Source organism: Annulohypoxylon maeteangense (genome assembly GCF_022496945.1).
Source record: "Annulohypoxylon maeteangense strain CBS 123835 unplaced genomic scaffold GGS22scaffold_16, whole genome shotgun sequence".
In the NCBI taxonomy this organism is placed as follows: Eukaryota; Fungi; Ascomycota; class Sordariomycetes; order Xylariales; family Hypoxylaceae; genus Annulohypoxylon; species Annulohypoxylon maeteangense.
Window position 1 is genome coordinate 672655 of NW_025953263.1, and position 21040 is coordinate 693694.

Here is a 21040-nt window from a genome sequence, read left to right on the forward strand (position 1 = left end):
TAAAATGTTCATTCAGTGGTTAAGCAGGCGTGGGCTATAGCGACCATCCACTAAAGTTCAGCGGAAAGTTTATTGTTAGGTCTCTGTTTTAGCTCAGGTCTAATACAGTACCAAAGCGATTGCTTATTTAATCACGCACTGAGCAAGGGACATCGGAGCCGAGTGGAGTAGCATTTGAGTTGCACCGAAGACTACTCCCTCATCCGCATCCGTCTCCCGGCCGTAGTTCCCACTTTAATTGCTTGCTCATTCTGGAAGGAAGGGGCAATTCGAGAATTCTTGGGTCGTTTTTCAAAAGAAAGAACCCGAACTAGATCTGTCCAGATCACAATCTTAGAACTTAAGAACCAATGATCACCTTCTTTACAATAACTTAGCACAAACCTACCTCCTTTTACAAATCGATTTATAAATTAACCAACCCTGAGTATTTTTATCAAACATTCTACCCAATCAATCACCATGGCGCCTACCAAAAACGGTAAACCCGATAAAGAGGTGTTCTACTTCGCTTACGGCTCCAACCTCTCCCCGGCTCAGATGCTTGACCGGTGTCCGTCGTCTCCACCTATCGGCCTCGCGCACCTGTCTGGATGGACCTGGCTTATTAATGAACGAGGTTACGCAAATATCATCCAAGAAAAAACTGCTACACCTGTATCATCGTCAATATTTTCGCATTCGTCCACGTTTTTACATAACATACGACTCAGTGCGGGCAATAAGAAGGACAAAGACAGTGGCGAAGAGAAAGGGTTAGAAAATAGAACCAAGGGTGGCGTTTATGGTATCGTATATCGCCTACATCCGAGCGACGAGGTTAAGCTAGATATGTGTGAGGGTGTCCCGTGGGCATATCAGAGGCAGTTTCTCGATGCAACCTTGCTTCCGGCCCTAACTAGCCCTACCACAGCGGACAAAGACGATACACATGATTATTCCCAGGATGTAGAGAAGGAGAAGACGGTCCGAGTGCTTGTGTACATCGACCCTAAGAGAATCCTACCAAGCGCTCCGAGAAAGGAATATGTATACCGAATGAACCGTGGTATCGATGAAGCCATGGAGCATTGGGGGCTACCAAAGTTATATGTCGATTCGATTATGAGACCCTTCATCCCAGCAAGATCAACGGGCTAGACCTTGGGAGCCCTCTTAATCCTCTTAATAGACTCATAATAAACTCTCCTTTAACCAAGGATATGTCCCCAATATTGAATATATACATATGTGAGCGCTTATATACAGACATTCTTACTCTAAACCGGTAACTCCTGCTAAACCAATGAAGACCAAAAGAATACGAGGTAAACCACTAAACAATGGGCTCTACCCAACATTAAACCATACCGATATAACCTATATGCTCCACCAACTTTATACACATGTCCCTATGCATATATACTATCCAAACAAAAGAAAACTTGAAGCATCGGCTTCGACCCATAGATACCGAGGTAGCTAAGAAACATGTGACCCATTTCCAACTATGAGCCTGCACAATTTTCTACACGTCGCGATTGCAGGTGACTTAGAGTGTGTAGAAGAAGTCTAGATTAAAACGAAATAATTAGCATAAAACTTGAAGATATTGCTGTATAAATAGTGTCAAGACAGTAACGTACCCGGGTGGTGGTCACCGACCTCCTCGATGCTCTTCTCTCTCATAATGGCGGCCTCCTCTGAAAATTGGTTGGCCTTCTTCTTGTTGTTCATGAAGCCAAGATACCACCGCAGTCCTATCGAGGAAAGGAGCATCAGAATGGACATTCCAAGGGCTGCGGCGTTTCCCTTGCTATCTGTGAGAGAAAGGGTGGTGAGTATGGAGGTCAATTAAAAGTGGGGTTCGATTAAAGGGGTTCCTTACAGTAGGGTGGGTCTTGGTAGGCCTGAGTTCCAGAAATGGCGAATAGATGCGGGAAGATGTTGAAAAATGCTAGCATAGATCCTCTGTTTCTGCGTTAGCGACTGGCTTGAGATTGGAAAGATGTGTTAGGGGCTCACCTTCGAGTGTAGCCGACGAAGCTCATAGCACCCCACGATAGCTGCAATACAGTGCTCGGGTAGATAGAAAATGCGACAATGCACGTGGCCGCAAATCGGACATTGCGGTTCGTGACCCAGATCAAGATGGCGTAGCCTATGACTGCGCCGATGGTGGATGAGGCCAGGACAATTCCTCGGGCGTTGGTCAAATCCGCAATTCTGCTGAAGAAGATAATTCCAACGCAGCCGCATACATAGACGATGACGGTGAAAAGCTGCGCGTTCACATCGCTGTATCCGAAGCCCTAGAGATCACATCAATATCATGTATATACGTTATGTGGTGAATTCACACGTACCGCAATAATGTCTGGAAGGAAATTGGATAGCGACCCCTGGCAGAAGGCACTTGCGCAGCTCACTAACATGAAGAGCCAGAAGTGAACGTCCAGCATAATTCTCCAGATCTGGTTAAGTCTGACCTTCTGCTCAGTAGTGTTGTGTGCGCGTGCGCTTCGCTGCATAATGTGCTTCTTCTCTTCCTCAGTGAAGCCCCACCGAAGCGCCTGTGGGCTGCTAGGCAAGAAGAACAAGACGACGAAAGCAAATGCGATGGGTGCGATACCCTCAATGAGAAAGATCCATCGCCATGCCCTCCACCCGTTGGCGCCGTCCAGATCCTTCACGATGGCATAAGCGATTAGGCCGTTGAATGCACCTGCAATGGTGGACATGGACGCGAGAACGGCGCCACGAGTTGCGTACTCCGAGTACTGGTACCAGAATGAGAGATCTATGAGAGAGAGCCACGTTAGGAGGTTAGAGAATAAAGTGGATAGGGGTGAGACGGCCTATTCGCTCATCGTATAAACATACAGAAGACACCGCCTTGAACGAATGATTCCGCCGCGCCTACAAGAAACCGGATGGCGAGCAATTGGCCGCTGTTCTTAGCCAAGACAGTCAAGGCAGTCAGAACTCCCCACTGTTAAAGGGCAAGACGAGAAACTCTTCGTTAGCCCAAAAATCTGGATTAGGGGGGATGTGCTGAGGTCTGTGTCGGTCCTACCACTATCATAGCTCCGCTGAACTGTCTGTTCGGGTGGATCTTCTTGATCAAGAGAGTGCCTGGGAGTTGGAAGATAATTGTTGCCGCCAGAAACACAGTCGCCGCATTCGAATAGTCTCCAGGACTAAGATTCATCTCTTGACTGAGGCCGGCGATCTTAGCGTTACCGAGATCAGATTTACCCTGTTCGGTGGTGAGTATGAGTTGGTCATGATAGGGGTATGTCCAAGTAACATCTGGTGACATGGGTAACTGACCATCGTGGCGAAGAAGTAGACGCTCGACAAGAGCGGCAGGATGAATAAGTCGAGCTTCCATTTTACCCTGCGTGCAAGCTTCGGGTCGACGATCTCTTGAACTTCGTCCTCCTTGGTGAAACTCCCTTCGGAACCGGGACTGCTCGTCGGTGCTAGAACTGAAGGATCCCGGAACTCGACCGGTTCGACCTCAATTCTATCCGAACTTTTCGAAGCCATTGCTGTCGAGACGGTTTAGGTGTAGGTGCTGACTATGATTATGATGATGATGATGATGACGTTGGTGATGATGATGATGATGATGATACACAAGGTAAATCGAGATACAGACTTCTGCAACCTGATTATCTTATATCAAATATATGACCCGAATTTGCTTCGTTGAGCGCAAGTCGCGTTTCAATACCCACCAAGCTCCGGGCATGGCAGGGGTGGTGTTCTAAAGAAGGTAGAGGCTTAGAATCCTAGATATGGAGATACGGAGACAGCTATGTTACGTAGGTGCTTCCTTCGAGGAGGGGACCATGTTAACCTAAGCATGTCGCAATTTAGAAAATATCGATGTCTATCACTTACCTATCCTGATATCATCAACTTTCCCTCCTGCCGGTATCGATTCACATGTCTCAGGGGCAAGGCCATGACGAGAGAAGCGCATTTGCTGCAGCGGCCACATGAGATTCGTTACAGGCGACAGCGTCGGATCCGCATCATCGTGCAGCTGAGGGACACGACGCCAGACGGGGAAGCCAAGCGGTATTGACCCGGTCGCTGATTGGGACTCAGCCCTGCTCGTACTATTGGGCGACTGGGGGAGCATTGGCCGAAGCGAAATTCGCTCTGAACTACCGGCTCGGCCGCAGGATCTGCAGGAGCCCAAGCGAACTTCGCTCAACGCTTTCTCACCTCGTACCTACCTACCTACTATGCGTACACTCTCTCAGACAAGCTAGACAGGCTAGATACGACGGAAACGGAGCACATGTTAAATCGCCGTCCGCCCATACAAGATTACAGCGTTGTGCAACACCAGAGACACGAACGATGGCTACTTACGCACGTAAATCTATTACCCGATTCGTATCTTGGCACCAACTGCCGTACTCCACGACCAATCAACTCAAGGCGTAAAAACAAGATGGAAAATAGGCCATTAACAGCGAGGGATGTTCCCCCACGGTTCCTCAATTCCACGCTCTTCGTCGGCCACATCCCCTACCGGGCTCTAACCTCTGACCCGCGCGTGTCTTATGCGCTGTACGTGCCGCCGCAGCACTACAGCTACGGGGCAGGGACACCCCCGGCGCGAGTCAAGGTACCATTGCTAGTGTCCGTGCACGGCACCAGGCGCGACGTCCACACCATCTACGAGCTCGCCCCGTTCGCGGACTCCACAGGCTGCGCGATTCTCGCTCCGCTGTTCCCCACCGGCCTCGACGGTCCCGACGACATCGATTCTTATAAATTGCTCCGGTCCACCACCCTGCGCTCTGACCTCGCGCTCCTTTCTATGCTTGATGAAGTCGCTGTGCGCTGGCCCGACATCGATACCGATAAGATCTTCCTCGCGGGGTTTAGCGGCGGCGGACAGTTCGCGCACCGCTTTCTTTACTTGTACCCTGAGCGGTTAGCTGCCGTGAGTGTCGGCGCGCCGGGACACGCGACGGTGTTGGACGAGCAGAAGAGTTGGCCTGTGGGAGTTAAAGACGTAGACGCCGTTTTTGGAAAAAGCATCGACAAGGCTCTCATTAGAAAGGTCCCTATCCACCTTGTCATCGGCAGTGCGGATGTCAAGGTCCACGGTGGCGAGGAGTTTTGGGCTTGGATGCGGCAGTTCAAGGCGCAACGAGGGGCTGGAAGTGCAGTCGCCAATGATACGCCGACGCTTCTCCCGATTGATCAAGGCAGACTTGAGACCATGCATCAGCTGCGCGGGCTGTGGGGGCGGGATGGTATCGAGGCCCAATTAGATGTCGTTGAGGGGGTGTCCCATGACGCCAGAGGCGTTCGCGATGCTGTACTTCAATTTCTGGAGTCGAGGTTGCGGATGCGGCTTGGTGAATGTTCGAGTTGACTTTAAGTTGATACTAAGTGCCTACAAGTTATAAGTATTAATAATGATAATCCGGCTTTTAACATGGTTCTTAGGTTCTTCTGTGAGAGAGGGCCTTGGTTTGAGTCATTGGTGACAGTTTTCTTTGATATGTGAAACTGTTAGGTAGGCTGGCTCTGCCTGCTGAATGAGGTAGCATATAGTTTCGTACTGTTGGAATATCGGGTGGCTGAAATCAGGTGGCTGGAAACTTACGCCCCATACCTATGGCATATATGTATCATCTACATACCGCTACTTACCCTAAGGGGTTCTTCCTTCTAATCTAACGAATATAACCCTCATAACCTGCATCTATTTCAACCCGTACAGTGCCTAGGTGCTTTCAGGCGGTTGGTCTGAAGGTGTTAGGCGCCTAGATAGTCCATAGCCAGACCTCTTATAACTCCGTAGCCTGCCTCACTAGATGACTGCTAGGTTATCAAGGCAATCCGACGATGACGATATATAATCCCCTGCGAGATGCGTTATACCGCGTGAGTGGCTCAGCATGTAACGCCGAATTTGCAAGGCATATCTTAGTGCGCAGAGATTATCATGCCTTTCCTTTCCTTTCCTTTCCTTCCCTCCCCTTCCCTCCACTCCTCTCCTCTCATATCCTTTATTAAATCATGGCAATACCCAACCCAACCGAAAATGAAAGTCATTGAGATGGCTGGTCACCCCATCACCGAGTGACACCACCATACTCTATTATCCAACAACCCTATTGTTTCTTCAATTGAAATGGCAGAACCATTATCTATCGCAGCTAGCATTGCGGGCCTTATCACTCTGACTGATACAGTTGTCTTGCGACTGATGAAATATGTCAGGTCTGTGAAGAATGCTGCGAAAGAGGTCGAAGAGCTCGCCAAGGAGATCAATATGCTGGGAGGCGCCTTGCACAGCCTATCGACACTAGCACAGTGCTTCGGCGACGAGAATGTGGACAACAGGGCATTTCGGATGTACCATATCGAGGCTTGCAACGATATCTTAGCAAGTATTCATAAGAAGCTGAAGAAGTTTGACAGCGACTCTTTGACGAAAAAGGCCAAGTGGCCATTTTCGTCGACACGGGTGGCAGAATTACTCGATGAATTATCTAAACACAAACAAAGTGTCAATCTTGCCCTCACTGCCAAGTCAATGGACCTCCTCCTACGTTCGCTAGCCCGAGAAGAAGATCTTCAGAAGACAGCATCAGAACTCAAAGCCGATGCCCAAAAAACTAAAGAAATTGTTAGTCGTATCGATCGCAATGAAGAACAAAGCAAAGTCCAGAGCGTTTTCCTGAAGTATAATCCACAACAAAACTATGAGACGAGTCTCAAACTACGGCACCCGAGAACAGGGCTGTGGCTAATACGACTCCCAAGTTTCCAGACTTGGCTTTCAACTCCGGACGAGAAACTTTGGCTGAGCGGAATTCCCGGGGCAGGGAAGACAGTCTTAGCAGGCACGATTATTGAAGCCTCCCTGGGACAATGCAATGAAAGCGTAGCGGCTGCTTTCTTCTTCTGCGATTACAAAGCCAATATAACCCATTCGCCAGAAAATATCCTTGGTGCATTAGCTTACCAAATAGCTATCCAAAAAGAAGAAGCATATCGGATATTGGAGCAATATCATCGCGACCTCAATCCCATGAGCGGTTTACCCAGAAATTGTACGACAGGTGGGCTTCAGAGAGTGATAAGGGACATGGTCAAATTATTTAATCATGTCTTCCTTACCGTGGATGGGATCGACGAATGTGTTCAACAGGTTGAAGAAGTGCTCGATGTACTCTGTGCTATATCGGAAGATTCAGATAATATATCGATGGCGTTACTAAGTCGCGACGAACACAACATCAGGGACCGCCTCGAAGATAATTTTGTCTGCGAGAAAGTTGCTGCACACACAGAGGATATCACAGAGTATGTGACGGCACGGATTGAGGAGCGCATGAGAATAGGAAAGCTCCGTATTGATGACCTCAACCTTAAAGGGGAGATCATGCAAAGCTTGGTAGACGGTGCTGCAGGCATGTAAGTGCTATTGCTTCTCATAACAATAGTTCCCAGGTTAACAATATTTACAAGGTTTCGATGGGTTGCTTGTCAGTTAGATCATCTTGAACAATGTGATTCGGATCAAGAGTGTCGAGAGGCCTTGAAAAAGTTACCTCCTAATCTCAACGAAACATACTTACGAATTCTACAGCGAATACCGACGAATAAGATGTCACTTGTCCAATTGATTCTACACTCCATTGCCTTCGCATATCCGCCACTCAGTATCCAACGGCTTAGGGAGCTGATATCAGACCCTGACACTAAAGGCTTCCTACAATCAAGTGGACTTGTACGGGAAAATTCAATCCAGAGATTATGCAGTAGCTTAATTCGAAAGTCAAATGATGGAGAGCGATTTGAGTTTGCACATTTCTCCGTCCAGGAATTTCTTGAAAACGAGACAATCCTCCAAGACCAATTCCCCCAGTTTCTAATATCAAAATCGCGGGGCAACAGACTGATGGCAATCCGATGCTTGAAGTATTTACAACTTGAAAATTTCAACCATACCCCTGAAGCTACGGAGGAAGGCTGGTCATCCAGAGAGACAAAAAATCGAAACAACTCGTTATATCCATATGCAGCATTACGGTGGGATTTCCATGCTACCAATGAGTGGGCTTGCGAAGAGTTAATCCAATTAGCGAAGAAATTCTTTAGTCTCGAAAAGACGGCATTCTTCAATTCGTGGATAGTCGAGTTTGTGGCCGGTTGGATTGACCAGGACCCTATCACGCAAGATAGGATCGATAACTACATCAAGATCGCAACTCAAGTTAGTCACAAATGCTTCACTCCATTACATGTGGCTTGCGCAATGTCGCTTCCAGTAATCTGCTCTTATCTACTAGAAGAAGGCGCAGATGTCAACCAAGAGAGTCCTATCGGAACACCAATGCAATGCGCAGCTGGGTCTTTATTATCACTGATGCCTGGCAATGATTTTAAATTCCGATCTAACGTTGGAAGGTATGCGAACAATATATTAATAATAGAAACTATACGATGTCTACTGGTAGCTGGAGCAGACCGATTCCACGTCGCTTCAAGGTTTGGTCGAGATAAAAGCCCGTTTGAACTCGCAGTGGAAGTCCTAGCTGAGACGGGAGACTTCTCGGTCGTAACACTGCTTCTTTCTGAGGGATATGCCTTGGATCAGATCACCTGCAGTTCTCCGACATTCTCAACGTTATCACGCTTTTTTGTGGATCACAATTCCATTTCGGCAGTAAAAGAATTTATCACGACTTTGAACTTGATGATAGATTTTTCGCCTTCTAATCGAGAAATTTGTTCGAAGCTATGGGAGATTGCAGTTTCGCGTAAATTGAGTTTTACTTCTGACCCATACTTAGTTGATCCGAGCATTTCTCTTTCGCCAGATATACAAAAACAACACTTGCTTCAAGCTGTTCAGGATGGCGATACGGCTAAATTCGAAAGAATCCATAAAGCTTGCAACCTCGATACATCAGATATATTTGATAAATGCGGCAATGGGCTACTATATAATGCACTACAAGCTACAGTAAACAACACCTTGATGATTGAAAAGCTCATTGAGACTGGGTGCAGTTTTATTCAGCCAAATATGGACGGGAGTCTACCTATACATGCGTGGCTTTGTCGCATCCCAGGATTTGGAGAAGAATCTCCTTCTGACGACTTAGTTGAGGACTTGGTGAAGGTGCTCATAAATCATAGCTTGACGGCTTGCTCTAGAGACGATTTGGGGAGGAACATCTTGCACTACGGTTGTATTAAACCCTCTTTTCTTTCAGGCTTTCTTGAATACGACAGCGAAGAAAATATCACTTGTGCACTACGTGCGAAAGATAAAGACGGATATACTCCTCTGTCGACAGCGTTGGTACAAGGTGATAGAAAATCGGTATCTTTGCTTTTCGAGCGATGCAAGAGCGACCCAGAGACATGGAAAGGTCCTACTCCAATTCACGTGTTAGCAATTCAAGGAGGCTTCGAAGAGACATTCACGAAGATATACAACTTAGGAACAATTTATACCGAGATCGAAGACGACATCTTGACACCTCTTCACTATGTTGGAACTAAAACATCCATCAATTTCATCCAGTATCTTACTTCGATATACCCAAATGCATGCGATGTCCGTGCCAAGGGTAAAATTCCATTAGAAGTTTATCTTGAGGAAGTCTTTAACAACCAAATATCAGATGACAACCAGACATCGGAACAAATCCTGTGCACAGAGGCAATTTCGGCTCTATATCCTAAGCAATCACAAGACAATGAGAAGAGGTTATGGGAATACTTTATGAATGATATTATTCATCATGCCAGGGTTGATCACATTGATCGATTTCGTAGATTTAAGTATTCGTCTGGCCCTAGCTCATATTTCAATCGTTACGATAAGAGGCATGTGTTCACTATTACAATAATAACGGAACTCAGCCGGTTGGGATGTCTAAGTTCATACGAAACTATTTCTCAGAGATCCGCACTCCTCGTGTTACTACAGAGCATCGAAGGTGGCTTCAAAAATGTCGATGATATGTGGCCTCTCACAAGCCAGGTCATTTGTGATATTATAAATCACACAAGCCGATGGTCACAGATTCAAACATCGTCTTTGGTAATACGTCTATTAGTGGCAGCTGTTAGGAGCATGAACTATGAACTAGTGTCGCTATTGTGTGAAAAGGGTGTCAGTGTCCATCAGCGAGTGGACTGTCATTCAGCATTAGAAGTTGCTTGCGGTGTGAATATTAAATATGAGATATTTCTGCTTCTACTAAATCACGCAGATAAGGATCGTCTAGACGAGACTAATCTAGCAGACGGTGGACTCGGACTCATCCACCGTCTCGCCGTCCCAAACGCAACTCGCAAGATTGTCGAACTCTTGCAGAAAGGTGCGAACCCAAATCTTCGTATAGGAATCGATCAGAATTCTCCCGCTCTCGTATATCATCTAGGTAAATACGAAGTTGAATCCTCCATCACCTTATTGGAGAATGGCGCAGACCCGACACATGCCGATAAGTACGGCTTCGACGCATACCTAGAAGCAGCTTATCAAGGTGCCACAGATTTCCTTGAGGCTCTTTATGAAACAGTCAGTTCGGTGTGGCATATTAATTGGGAGAAATTTGTTTGCGACCGTGACATACAGGATGGAAGAGATTTATATCTGTACGGTTATAATGCCTTCCACTTGACTGCCGCTTCGGGGAACGTTGAGTGCTTGTCTTTCTACATCGACCGCGGCATTTTTTCCGATGTCAATTTGCCAACCTGCGATGGTATTACTCCCTTGCACATTGCGGCTAGACGCGGACATATGGATGCTATTACATTCCTCCATAAAAACAAAGCCAACATCAACGCTCGAACAGAGTCTGGTGATTTGCCGTTGCATTTTGCTGTCCAAACACAGCAATTAGCTATCGTCAAGGTCTTGTTAAGCCTTGGGAGCGACAACACAATGAACAAATCAGGAGCAACTCCATTTATACTTGCATGTCAACTTGGAAGTCAGCCTATTATCAGTTCTTTCCAGACTCTAAGACGTCAAGACATCCCACACGAGAGTAATTCTCACGGTGGGAATGCGATTTTTTCTTCGACCAAGCAACAATCAAGTCTCAATCTGGGGTTAGAACATGCCATTAGAAATGGAGACATAACACTTTGCCAACGGCTACATGATCAAGGATGCTGCCTGACTGCCAATATACCCAGCTGTAATGGGTGTTCGCCTTTGCTTCTTGCGATTCGGAATGGAAAAATTGATATTATCAAATGGCTGTTGTCTCACGGAGCATCAACTCTGGAAACAACTTGTTCAAGATGCAAAATGTCTAGCCCTATCTGCGAGATACTAGAAACGGAAGAATTTAATGAAGTCCTGCCGCAGTTTCTTGAACGATATTTGAATGACGGAGGAAACCTCGTTCGCGAAACCTACAGTCCCGTGTTTGCAGCAGTTAAATACAATAACTCTGAGGGGCTTCGAATACTCCTAGATCACCTCAAAAAGAATGCACAGCACTACAGGTACGTACCTTCTGGTGCTGATTTTTTCGGCCTACGAAAATCTAAGTAGCGTGCTAACACGACGAAAGTGGGTTGATAGGGGAATCTGGGAATACAGCGATCTTAGCAGCCGTGAACAAACCTACATATCATTCGGAGAAGCTACCACCCTTACATGAAGCGGTTATTAATGGCAATCTCGAGGCTGTAAGATGTCTCCTAGAAAACGGTGCTGATGTAAATGTTTCGACGGAGTCTCTTACCAGGCCATTACATGAAGCAGCTTCTTCAGGTGTGCCGGACATAGAAACAATCATGGAAGTTCTAATGAGCTATGGTGCTCATATAGAATGCCGCAATGGTTTTGGAGAGACTCCTTTGATGAGTGCTTGTGGGGAAGGCCATTGGGACTTGGCGAAGCTTCTACTAGATATCGGCGCTGACCCCCAAGTCCTGGACTATCAGTCAAATAACCTATTACGGGAGCTAGTGGTCCATAGCTCAGAATTTGAAATTCGACAGCTATTCATCAACCTTCGGGACCTAGGGGTTGACCCACATCACCAAAATATTGATGGGGTTTCAGCTATGCATCTGGCTATACGCTACGACTACTTTACTAGCTACATCTTAAATGATGATAGTTATGAAGTTCAGGAGATGGCTCCATTTCCATGGGATCAATATCTACCAGACGAGGAGGATACATCCTGGCTCACATCGTCGTTTTCGATGTTTCGAAGAAAAGTCCCCGCCGATAAATTATTAAGGATCGCAAACCCTGAACCTAGCCGTGGCCATAGTCCACTTTGCGTGTCTGCACATTTGGGACTTTTAGAGATAATGGCAAACCTCCTTTTTCTGGGGGCAAAGCTGGAGTTCGAAGGTTGTCCAGAAGGCACCGCTCTTATGGCTGCATGCTATGCCGGAACATCTGAATCAGTTAAGTTCCTTGTGCGCCGAGGTGCGGTTCTATCATACCACGGGCCGAATGGGTTTCGAACCGCCTTTGACAAGAAAAGGACTCCTGAGCGTATTCTCCAGTGGTTATTAGTCACGAGGTTTACTGATCAGGCCAAGATCGAGAAAGCATCCGATAACGACCTGCCCACCGAGCCAGTCGTTCTTAGATCTTTGAGCAGGCCCATCAAAGCTGAGATGGTCATCAGCGGGTATCTTGAGAGGGATTCAGACATGTCGGCTGAAGAGTATTGGATTTTTCTTATGGGGGAAAAAAAGAGACTAAGAGGGCAATTTATCCCATTAGTTGATAGGCGAAGAACGGTACATCCATTGAGATTGATTCCGTTGGAACCGGTTCGTATACATCCGGACGGCTATGAGATCTCTAAGGCTACAGGCGTTTCCGGGGTGTAAGGACTGCTAGCATATAGGAGTTAGGGAAATGGTCGTTGTTTCTTTTTCACTTCTCACTGGCGTTTAGTAGGTACATGGAGTTTGATACGAAGCTGGATATTCAATTTGGCGATGTTTCTGAACACTCGCCGTCAACGTACCCAGTAATCGGGGTTTTGCTATTTAGGAATAACGATGAACGATGATTATGATTATTTCAGTACATAAGCATCGGGTTATAGAAGTTTCATGGCATGATTTATGTTGATCTTTCCTACATCGAAAGAAGCCTGTGAGACGCTGATACTTCATGACATCAATACACTATGAGAACCACCTTAAAAAGCTGAATAACCAGCCATATTTAAATCAAATTTTACATATAAACCCCCAAGCCATTTAAATAATCAACTCAATAAACCGACAACTGGACCACAAGGGACTAAATCATTAAGTCCACCGAGCCCGAATCAAGAACCCCAGACTTACCTAACCAAACCAACCAATCAAAGCTCCTCCATTTCCCAAAATGGCAATTTCACTGCGCTCCCTCACAGCCACCAAGCCCGCACCAACAAACCCAACATCGCGACCATTTACTAGCCTATCACCACCGCCGCCGCCGCGCACCCTCCTAAAGACCTAGTCTCTAACCTTAACTTTACACACCATAACTGTGCGCCACCAAACCCGCGTTTTTCGCGCGGTGCGACCGGGATCCAGGGGCCGTAATACACCGCAACGAGACCGCGGCACCTAAGTGACGAGCCAGAGACCACGGGCGCGCACGTCGACGGGCTAGAGTTCGCGGGGGTGGAGTGGGAGATATTCTAGCGTAGGGTAGTAGGGGTGTGGTTAATAGGTACCTAAGCAAGTGCTGAACGCGCAGTGGGGTTTGGTGCTGTGGAGGGTGTTAGGGAGGTCGACTTGATACCGAAGCTGGAGTTGGGGCTTGGGCGATACGGGGCTGTAAAGTTAGGGGGTTTGGAGATAAGAGATACTGGGGGAAGGTGGTTCATATGGCGAAGAGGGTGGAGAGGGATTACGGGGAACGTAAACGCTCGGCGGACAGACGTTATTCAAGATATTTTGAAGGAGTTACTTGTCGAGAAGGTCGCAGCAGACCCCAAAATTTAGACTACTACAGCTAAAAGCAGATGTAAATTGAAACATGCTCTTACAGTTCAGCGCTTTCTTCAGTGGCCAATCACCCCGGGAGGGCCTAAATTATAGCGGCTATCCACTAAATCCTAGCGGTTAGATCACTATAAGGTCTCAGTTTTAGCCTATGTAGATCCCATACAGGATGAAACAGTTGCTTATCTCCCAAATCTCATCAATTCAAGGGGAGTGAATCGACAATCTCAGAGACAGCTACTACGAATGAGGATTTTCTACTTCGTATAAAAGGAATTAATACTATAATAATTCAATTATTAAGTGAAGGGAAATAACAAGGTACGATCGTTTTATGGTAGAAATAGACTTGATGATTACGTAAATGAGAAATTCTTATATCCGATATCGAATAATGACTAATCTGCTGACATAAGTTATCGGCCGCCTAACTGCATATCGATTAGTCATCGCTGCTGAGTCATCGGAAATGACCCCTGAGCCCCTGAATCTTAAATGAACCCCTTTATCATTAAAGGTTTAACGTCGTTCGTTTAAACTCGTGCACGGGGGGATTATATTAGGAATTTAGTATAAGGTAGAACCTATAAATTTTGCACGTTATTCGTGAGATGGTCAACGATACTAGACAGTTAGATGAGAATGTCGACTTTAATAAGCAATATTACATAATCAATGATGATGAAGCCAAGGGGTAAACCGTTAGGCAGTAAGACAGCCAGATTGAATGGTAAACCATTTCTTAAGTACGGAATCTATAACTTCCTAGCAGTGAGTAAGGATATATTCGTATGACATGATATAGCAGTAAAATCATAGTCTAATCCTTCAAAGGCCTTCCCCTGATCCGTTCGGTCCAGGGATATCAGTCATACAAACGCTCTCAAGCGCGTTTGTCCACCTCCCCGAAATAGAAGCGTGGGAATGCTTCAAATGCTGGCGGAAGTGATCTGCCCGATAGAATTCCTTCGACGCGTTGCACTCCCTAAACTTGTGGACTTCTGTCGCATGATTTAACCTTTCCTCCCAATCCTTCTCGGTAGCTTGCATCCCCGCGATACCTGCTCTGCTACGAGGGAAGTCTTCCCCGCAGTACCCGCAGGTATCGGCTTTTCCTGGCTGAGTGGTGCTCTCTTGGAAGATGTCGGTATACCTCAATCGTAAGCTCGAGCATGACCAGGCGTGCCGTCGTACATGGAGACTGTTCTGATGGCGCTCGGCCTCGTTCTTCGACTTGAAGCGGTTGCCACAGAAACTGCACTGATACTGCTTCTGAGCTTCATGAGACCTGTAAGTCAATTAGTACCTACCCAATGTCGTCGAAATCCAATCGAGAATAAAAACAGTTATTTTTAAGATGAGGTTATCTTACCTTAGCTCTTCCAAAATCTCGAACCTCTTCGGTTTCTTAGGGCAACATTCACAGATGAATATTTCTTGGATCCCGCCTTTAGACGGGTATCTTGCAGACCGCCGCTTGTTTAATGTCCTGGGTAGTTCGAGAAAGCTCTCGGTACTGCTTTTATGGTGTAAAGATGGTATGTGACTTTTTGAGGGGCTTAAATAGTCAAGTTGATCTCGATAATTTGGAGGACTAGTTCCAAGCTTAGCCATTTCCGCCAGGCTGTCTCCACTGCCATTCCATCTAGTCGAGCCGCTGGTACCATACGCAAAAGAATATGCAGGTGACATCGGAGATCCCGGGTTGGCTATCGATATGCCTCGGCTTCGAATATCCCGGCCGTCAAGCATACTGGAGGAACTGCCGTTGCGTCGGATAAACCCTGTCTCCTGTAACGGTGATCCTGCGCGTCGTTTTGCAGTCCTCACTGGAACCGAAAACCTCCGTTCGTACGACTTTTGCGATTGAGAAAACATCCTGGGGTTAAGAATGCTATGACCTCCCACTGCAGGGGATAGAGGTAAGTCTCCTCTTCGATTACTGATCAAGGGTGTGTCCATATCAGAATACAGGCACCTCAGAAAGCCTATAGATCCGCCGGTACCGAATTCCCACTGTTCGCTTAGTGACTTTTGGGCAAGTCGATAATACTTCATGAGTTTTAAATCCATACTAGGCGGCTCTTCTTCAAGAGACCATGTTGAAGCCAGTGGATCGAATGAAGTAGATGTTGCATCGAAAAGATCCAACGCAAGTAGCAGGTAAGTTGAGCAAGCTGCTTTCATCTCTGGGTGGAGTGGAGTTTTAGATTGGATTTCGATAAACCTGATCGTTTGTCGGACATGGTGCTGGATCCAGAGGCTATAGAAAACCGATAACCACCATCTTTTCTCTTGGAGCCGATTCTCCTTCCTGAATATCACCTTTGAAAGCTCATCAATGTACGCCTTGACGTTAGAGCTAAGGTCCTGGAAGGTCTCTACTTGACACATGCTAGTAGTACAATCGTCATGTAGTTCAGATATTAGATAGCCACCATCGTGCAATCGTAAGATATCAATGCAGTTTCGAAGACATTCGATAGCTAGTGGTATAGCTTGAGACTAGGGCCGTTTATAAGAATTAGTGAGGAACATTGAGGATAACTAGGACGGCGACTTGTATGAAGTATGTCACTTACTAGGCCATACTCGGTTTCATAGGCGACGGCGGCTTTTATGATATCGAGAGCATTTTCCATGGACTTTATATGTAATATTTCCTTGATAGAAGCCACTTCGATGAGCCCCCAGGCTATATGAATAACATTGCCCCCAACATCATGTCGTTGGGATGGTGATGTGCTGGTCGTGACCAGCATAGACGGACAGAGAATTTCGAGTACGATTTTCGTGTATGTGTCATTCCCAGGAGCAAAAACGTTGTCAAGACGGTTTGCGGCATCTTGGAGGCACAGCTTAACCCTATAAAGACCCGAGCACGATACCCGTCGCAATGCATCAGATGTACCGTCATTGCCGACGTCATTAGGTGGATTGGCCTTCGGACACACAGAGATTTGAGAGGTGTGATCAAAAAGAGTACCGCGCTTGCACCCTATATTTTGCCAACGAGAACCGTTCGTTCCAGGCCTAGGGCATGCCTTGCAAGGTTGATCAGGACCACACTACTACAGTTCAGTAATGCGGTACGTTTCGTCATTGGTTTGAATGACCGTACCTTCTTTCGAAGTATCTTACATCTCCAACAAGCCCCGACCTCTTTCAGCGTGCGAGATAGTCCGACCCAGGGGCCACGCTGTTGTTGATTTGGAGCCAGTTGCGGGCTCACTTGATCTTGCTCGTCCTCTGAAAGAGCTTGGTACTGCGGAGTAGCCAAGGAATAGTCTCCAGCTTCCCTCCAGGAGTCGAAATTTCCTATTTGGTGGTAAGCAAGGCGTTCTATCCTCATGTAAAGTTGTCAAATCAGTGACTAACCAAAGTTGAACTCGCTAGATGTAGTATCGATGTCCATAGCAGTGCCATTTTTTAGCGACGGAGATGATCTATTTGCGTTAGAAGGGTTATCATGCTGTCTTTTATCTACGCCACCCGGCCTCCATTGTGGAGATAACGTAGAAATTTGAGGTGAAATTGAAGGGATGACTCTCGAGGTTATCTTTTGTTGTTGATCGCGCTGTATCAAAGCTTCTTCGTAAGTTTCCTTGCGAAGTCGAATTGACCCGAGAAATATATCGTAAGAGTACTCAAGATTAAATTTGGCCGCAAGAGCCCGAACGATGGCCTGCTTAGATGAGTCGTAATTTTCAAGGTCAAGTTGGTGAACCGATGGGTTATTAACGAAGAGAAATAGGGCACCGTATTCGTTCAATACGGTTGGATCATTCATATCTTAAAAATTTAAGTCCAAGGTAAGGTGTATTAGCTTTGTCAAGTTTAGACTTACCCAAAGGCGCATCGCTATCGGTCCGCTTCCACTCATCATTGCTACCCCCAAGCGGACCAGCACAGCCGAGCGTATCTTCCGCTACAGTTTCACCTATGGTGGAGGGGATGCCGAATTGGTAAGAAGTTAGATTCCCCGCTAAAGTTTCGTCATCTTCCTCCACAAGATCCATCTCAAAGAGAGCCCATGGGGGGTCCTTGATATGATTACCAATATGGAAATCGTCCAACCCTACGAGACTGTTCGCCATATTGGCTGCATGAATGGCAGGCGGGTAGGTCTCAGTAGGTGATGCCGATAAGAGAAACCTTAGCGGGCCTCGTTAAAGGTATCATAAGATAGGCCCAAGCCAGAGCGATATTAGCGAAATGTTTTCATCAAAATCGAGGGTCAATATCATGTTCCAACAACATGAGAAAGTCAAAATGACGAAGAGCGGTCGGACGGTAAGGTATGTAGGTAGGGCTATTATAGGGCTGACAGGGCTGATAGGGCGGGCCTGTCAATAATGGCTTAGCGTCGGTCGACGATGTTGTAGGGTCGCAGTCATCCACCCAATCCAGCATGGTCATTATGCGAATTATATATCCGCCGCGGTCCGCCTCTATGAATCGGAGCAGCCCTGTATCCAGATAGCGGTCTTGCGGCACACTAGGTGAAGTACGGCACCCGTTCTCTAGCCAGTCGTTCAGTCGGTATACGGTTAGCATCAGGCCCTCACCGTCGATGACCGACTTCCCACCTTGCTGAGCTCGGCGGTCTCTAGGTATTTGGATATAGCAACATAATAGATAGATAGAATAGAGCAGATATAGTATAAAGGAGTCTGCCTGGTGGTGATCGGGTTAAAACTGCCCCTCATATCTTTATCTTAAACTCTTATTTAAAGGTTAATATTATGGCACTATATTTGCAAGACTCAAATGATATCCGCAGCGTTGGAGCATGGGCTCAGCTGGCGGCAACCCCGCAGAAGCTAGATATCGAGCCCCCTGAAGGTGCCGAAGCAGTCAGCATTAATTCTCAAGCAAATAGCCCGCTAAAATCATGGGAGCCAACTTTCGACCTTAATTTCTGGCATGGACCAGATAATGATTCCATGAATAATAGAATCATGGGCCATCTCTCTGCTAAAGATGAGAACTCGAGTGGCAATATGGCGCAAATATTATCTCCCCAAAGAGCATTAAAGGATAAATGACATTGGGACAAGGCTTCGGCTTCAAAAGAAAAGATCTTTTTCACCGCATCATCTACGCCGAGCGAACGCGCATGTGCAAAATGCGAAAAGCCAAAAGGGGTTCTTCGCTAGCGAACTCAGCCTCCTATAATCGCCAATTGGGGGACGGCGATGAACCGAATTCGGGGAAAGTCGGTGTGTAGGCCTACTCGATTAGGTGTACATAAGCGCTTCGCCAGAGAGCATGGAAGTTGGACCAGGTGATCATCAAGGTAGCGAACATTGTTCATGTGATGCAGCGTTGGCTTGGAGAAGAGAAAGTTGGGAGGATTTGAGGAAGATTGGGGGCAGTCGGGGAAATTATGGAGGTTACAGGTTGCCCTGTCTGCCTGTATGGCCTAGCAGTAGCACCCTAGTAAGGTTTTAGAGACGGGACGGGCCGCCAAAACCCGACCACCACCAGATCTACCCCGCCTTGGGTCTTTACCTTACAAATACATCTTATCTTTCAATTAGGTATATTTGTTACACTCCGCTACATCATCATCCGACTCTTGCTTGTTTCAATCTTTTTACCGTCATTATCAGCTTCAAATCGCTCGGTTCAGGCGGGGGGGATCTGATTACACACTATGTCTTTCAAAAGCCGAATGGAAAATGGAGATACCCGTGAGTCGACTCAGTTCCACGTACGAATTCCACGCGCTGGACGGGAAGACATACCTAGATGCTTGGTGGTTCCATTCCAAGTTTCCCTGTCGATATGAGATCACGAAAAGGCAGAAACAACATGTTATGTTATTTTTCCTTAGGCCCCGCGATCCACGTTGGCGATGCACCTATATCTCGCAAGTTAATGGCCTGTCGTGGCTGAGCCAACAGTGAAGAATCGATAGACCCCGGAGTTAATCCAAGGGCCTCAAGCAATGCAAGATGGATACACTGAACACAAGTACACTGAACAAGTTTCCAGGTCTAGCGCTCGTGCTAGCTAGTATATACAGAGCTTAGTCCTGTTCTGATCGCTGCACCACGCAAACCGACGGACTAACAGACTGACAACACACTACTAAAAACTACGCAGTCCCGTACCCCATGAGCATAATAGCAGTAGAATTATTCCTTCTCCTTGGGGGCTAGGCCTATCCGCGGCTGAGGGACTTTGTCAAACCGCTTCTCTAGGATCTTCGTGGAAAATACCCCATGGGCTACCAACAAACTCATCATCATTTCCCTATCAAACCCTTGCCGGACAAGATCTTTCTGGGTCACCGAACCGTTCACTCTCGGCCTGTCCGTACTTCCCTTCCTCTTCTGACAGCACCTTGGTACCGCCAGTATCTTCTTCCCGATATATTCCGCGGGATCTACTATGAATGGCAGGTACGTGTTTGCGTACTCTCCCTCGTCCTCGTCCATCTCCAAGATATTAATCTGTAGGACCTCGGGAAAGTAATCGTCGTCGGGAACAAGATGATCAAATGTAACGCCGTAATAATCAATTTCACTAGTAGGCGCACGAATAATCGTTATATACAGGTACTCAATAGTTGATAGTGACCAAGCGCGCTCTTACTTCTTCTCGTGCACCCAGCCCAGGTACTCATCTCGCACAATCATATCATTTTCGACAGAAATATCGGCATCATGTCCGTATATAGCCCGGTACGCTAGTCTTGCGAGATCCAGGCCAGCCGGCTGCGGAAATATTGGGTTGCGGACATCAACATGCCATGGTACCTCCGGAAGAAGTTTCTGGGTAGATACCAATGGACCTTCAATCTGGACCCTCACCGGCTTTTCTAACTGTGGTGGGTGAAGGGAATAAGCAAGAGTGCAAATACAATGCGGGATATGAAGTGGAAGAGCCATTAGGATGAGTAGAGGAAGTAGAGGGGAAGCAAATACTCAGCCTTTATTAATCAAGTGGCGAGAAGGTTGTTGGTCGGGACCCAAGCAGCCAAACATATACTATACCTATGCAAGGCCCAAATCATGGAGAAGGTATAGACCACTTTAAGCGACCGGTTTTC

The 21040-nt window shown here is 46.8% G+C and overlaps 6 protein-coding genes across 6 annotated transcripts; 3 read left to right on the forward strand and 3 right to left on the reverse strand.

Moving 5' to 3' along the window:
* Positions 1-462: 462 nt before the first annotated feature.
* GGS22DRAFT_196013 (uncharacterized protein) lies at positions 463-1536 on the forward strand (the record flags this gene model as incomplete). Its single annotated transcript, XM_047965759.1, has 1 exon — positions 463-1536. One exon carries the CDS (start codon positions 463-465, stop codon positions 1138-1140), a length of 678 nt encoding a protein of 225 aa, XP_047816134.1. The 3' UTR covers positions 1141-1536.
* On the reverse strand, positions 1093-3910 carry GGS22DRAFT_170640 (putative pantothenate transporter). Its single transcript, XM_047962473.1, has 8 exons — positions 3313-3910; positions 3056-3238; positions 2863-2971; positions 2346-2779; positions 2005-2291; positions 1868-1950; positions 1626-1799; positions 1093-1551 (listed from the first exon to the last, which is right to left on the reverse strand). The coding sequence occupies exons 1-8, from the start codon at positions 3529-3531 to the stop codon at positions 1532-1534; spliced, it is 1509 nt and encodes a 502-aa protein (XP_047816135.1). The 5' UTR covers positions 3532-3910; the 3' UTR covers positions 1093-1531.
* A 27-nt stretch (positions 3911-3937) lies between these two features.
* GGS22DRAFT_170644 (alpha/beta-hydrolase) lies at positions 3938-5706 on the forward strand. The gene has a single exon (XM_047962474.1). The coding sequence runs from the start codon at positions 4295-4297 to the stop codon at positions 5384-5386; it is 1092 nt and encodes a 363-aa protein (XP_047816136.1). The 5' UTR covers positions 3938-4294; the 3' UTR covers positions 5387-5706.
* On the forward strand, positions 5707-13181 carry GGS22DRAFT_50064 (ankyrin). Its single transcript, XM_047967265.1, has 3 exons — positions 5707-7440; positions 7495-11508; positions 11577-13181. The coding sequence occupies exons 1-3, from the start codon at positions 6152-6154 to the stop codon at positions 12862-12864; spliced, it is 6591 nt and encodes a 2196-aa protein (XP_047816137.1). The 5' UTR covers positions 5707-6151; the 3' UTR covers positions 12865-13181.
* Positions 13182-14808: 1627 nt separating this feature from the next.
* GGS22DRAFT_191473 (uncharacterized protein) lies at positions 14809-18077 on the reverse strand (the record flags this gene model as incomplete). The annotated part of the gene is made up of 6 exons (XM_047965130.1): positions 14809-15268; positions 15353-16485; positions 16563-17048; positions 17102-17298; positions 17359-17772; positions 17828-18077. The coding sequence occupies 6 exons, from the start codon at positions 18075-18077 to the stop codon at positions 14809-14811; spliced, it is 2940 nt and encodes a 979-aa protein (XP_047816138.1).
* A 1930-nt stretch (positions 18078-20007) lies between these two features.
* Positions 20008-21023, reverse strand: GGS22DRAFT_50116 (uncharacterized protein). Its single transcript, XM_047967266.1, has 2 exons — positions 20584-21023; positions 20008-20514 (listed from the first exon to the last, which is right to left on the reverse strand). The coding sequence occupies exons 1-2, from the start codon at positions 20877-20879 to the stop codon at positions 20124-20126; spliced, it is 687 nt and encodes a 228-aa protein (XP_047816139.1). The 5' UTR covers positions 20880-21023; the 3' UTR covers positions 20008-20123.
* Between the last annotated feature and the right edge of the window lie 17 nt (positions 21024-21040).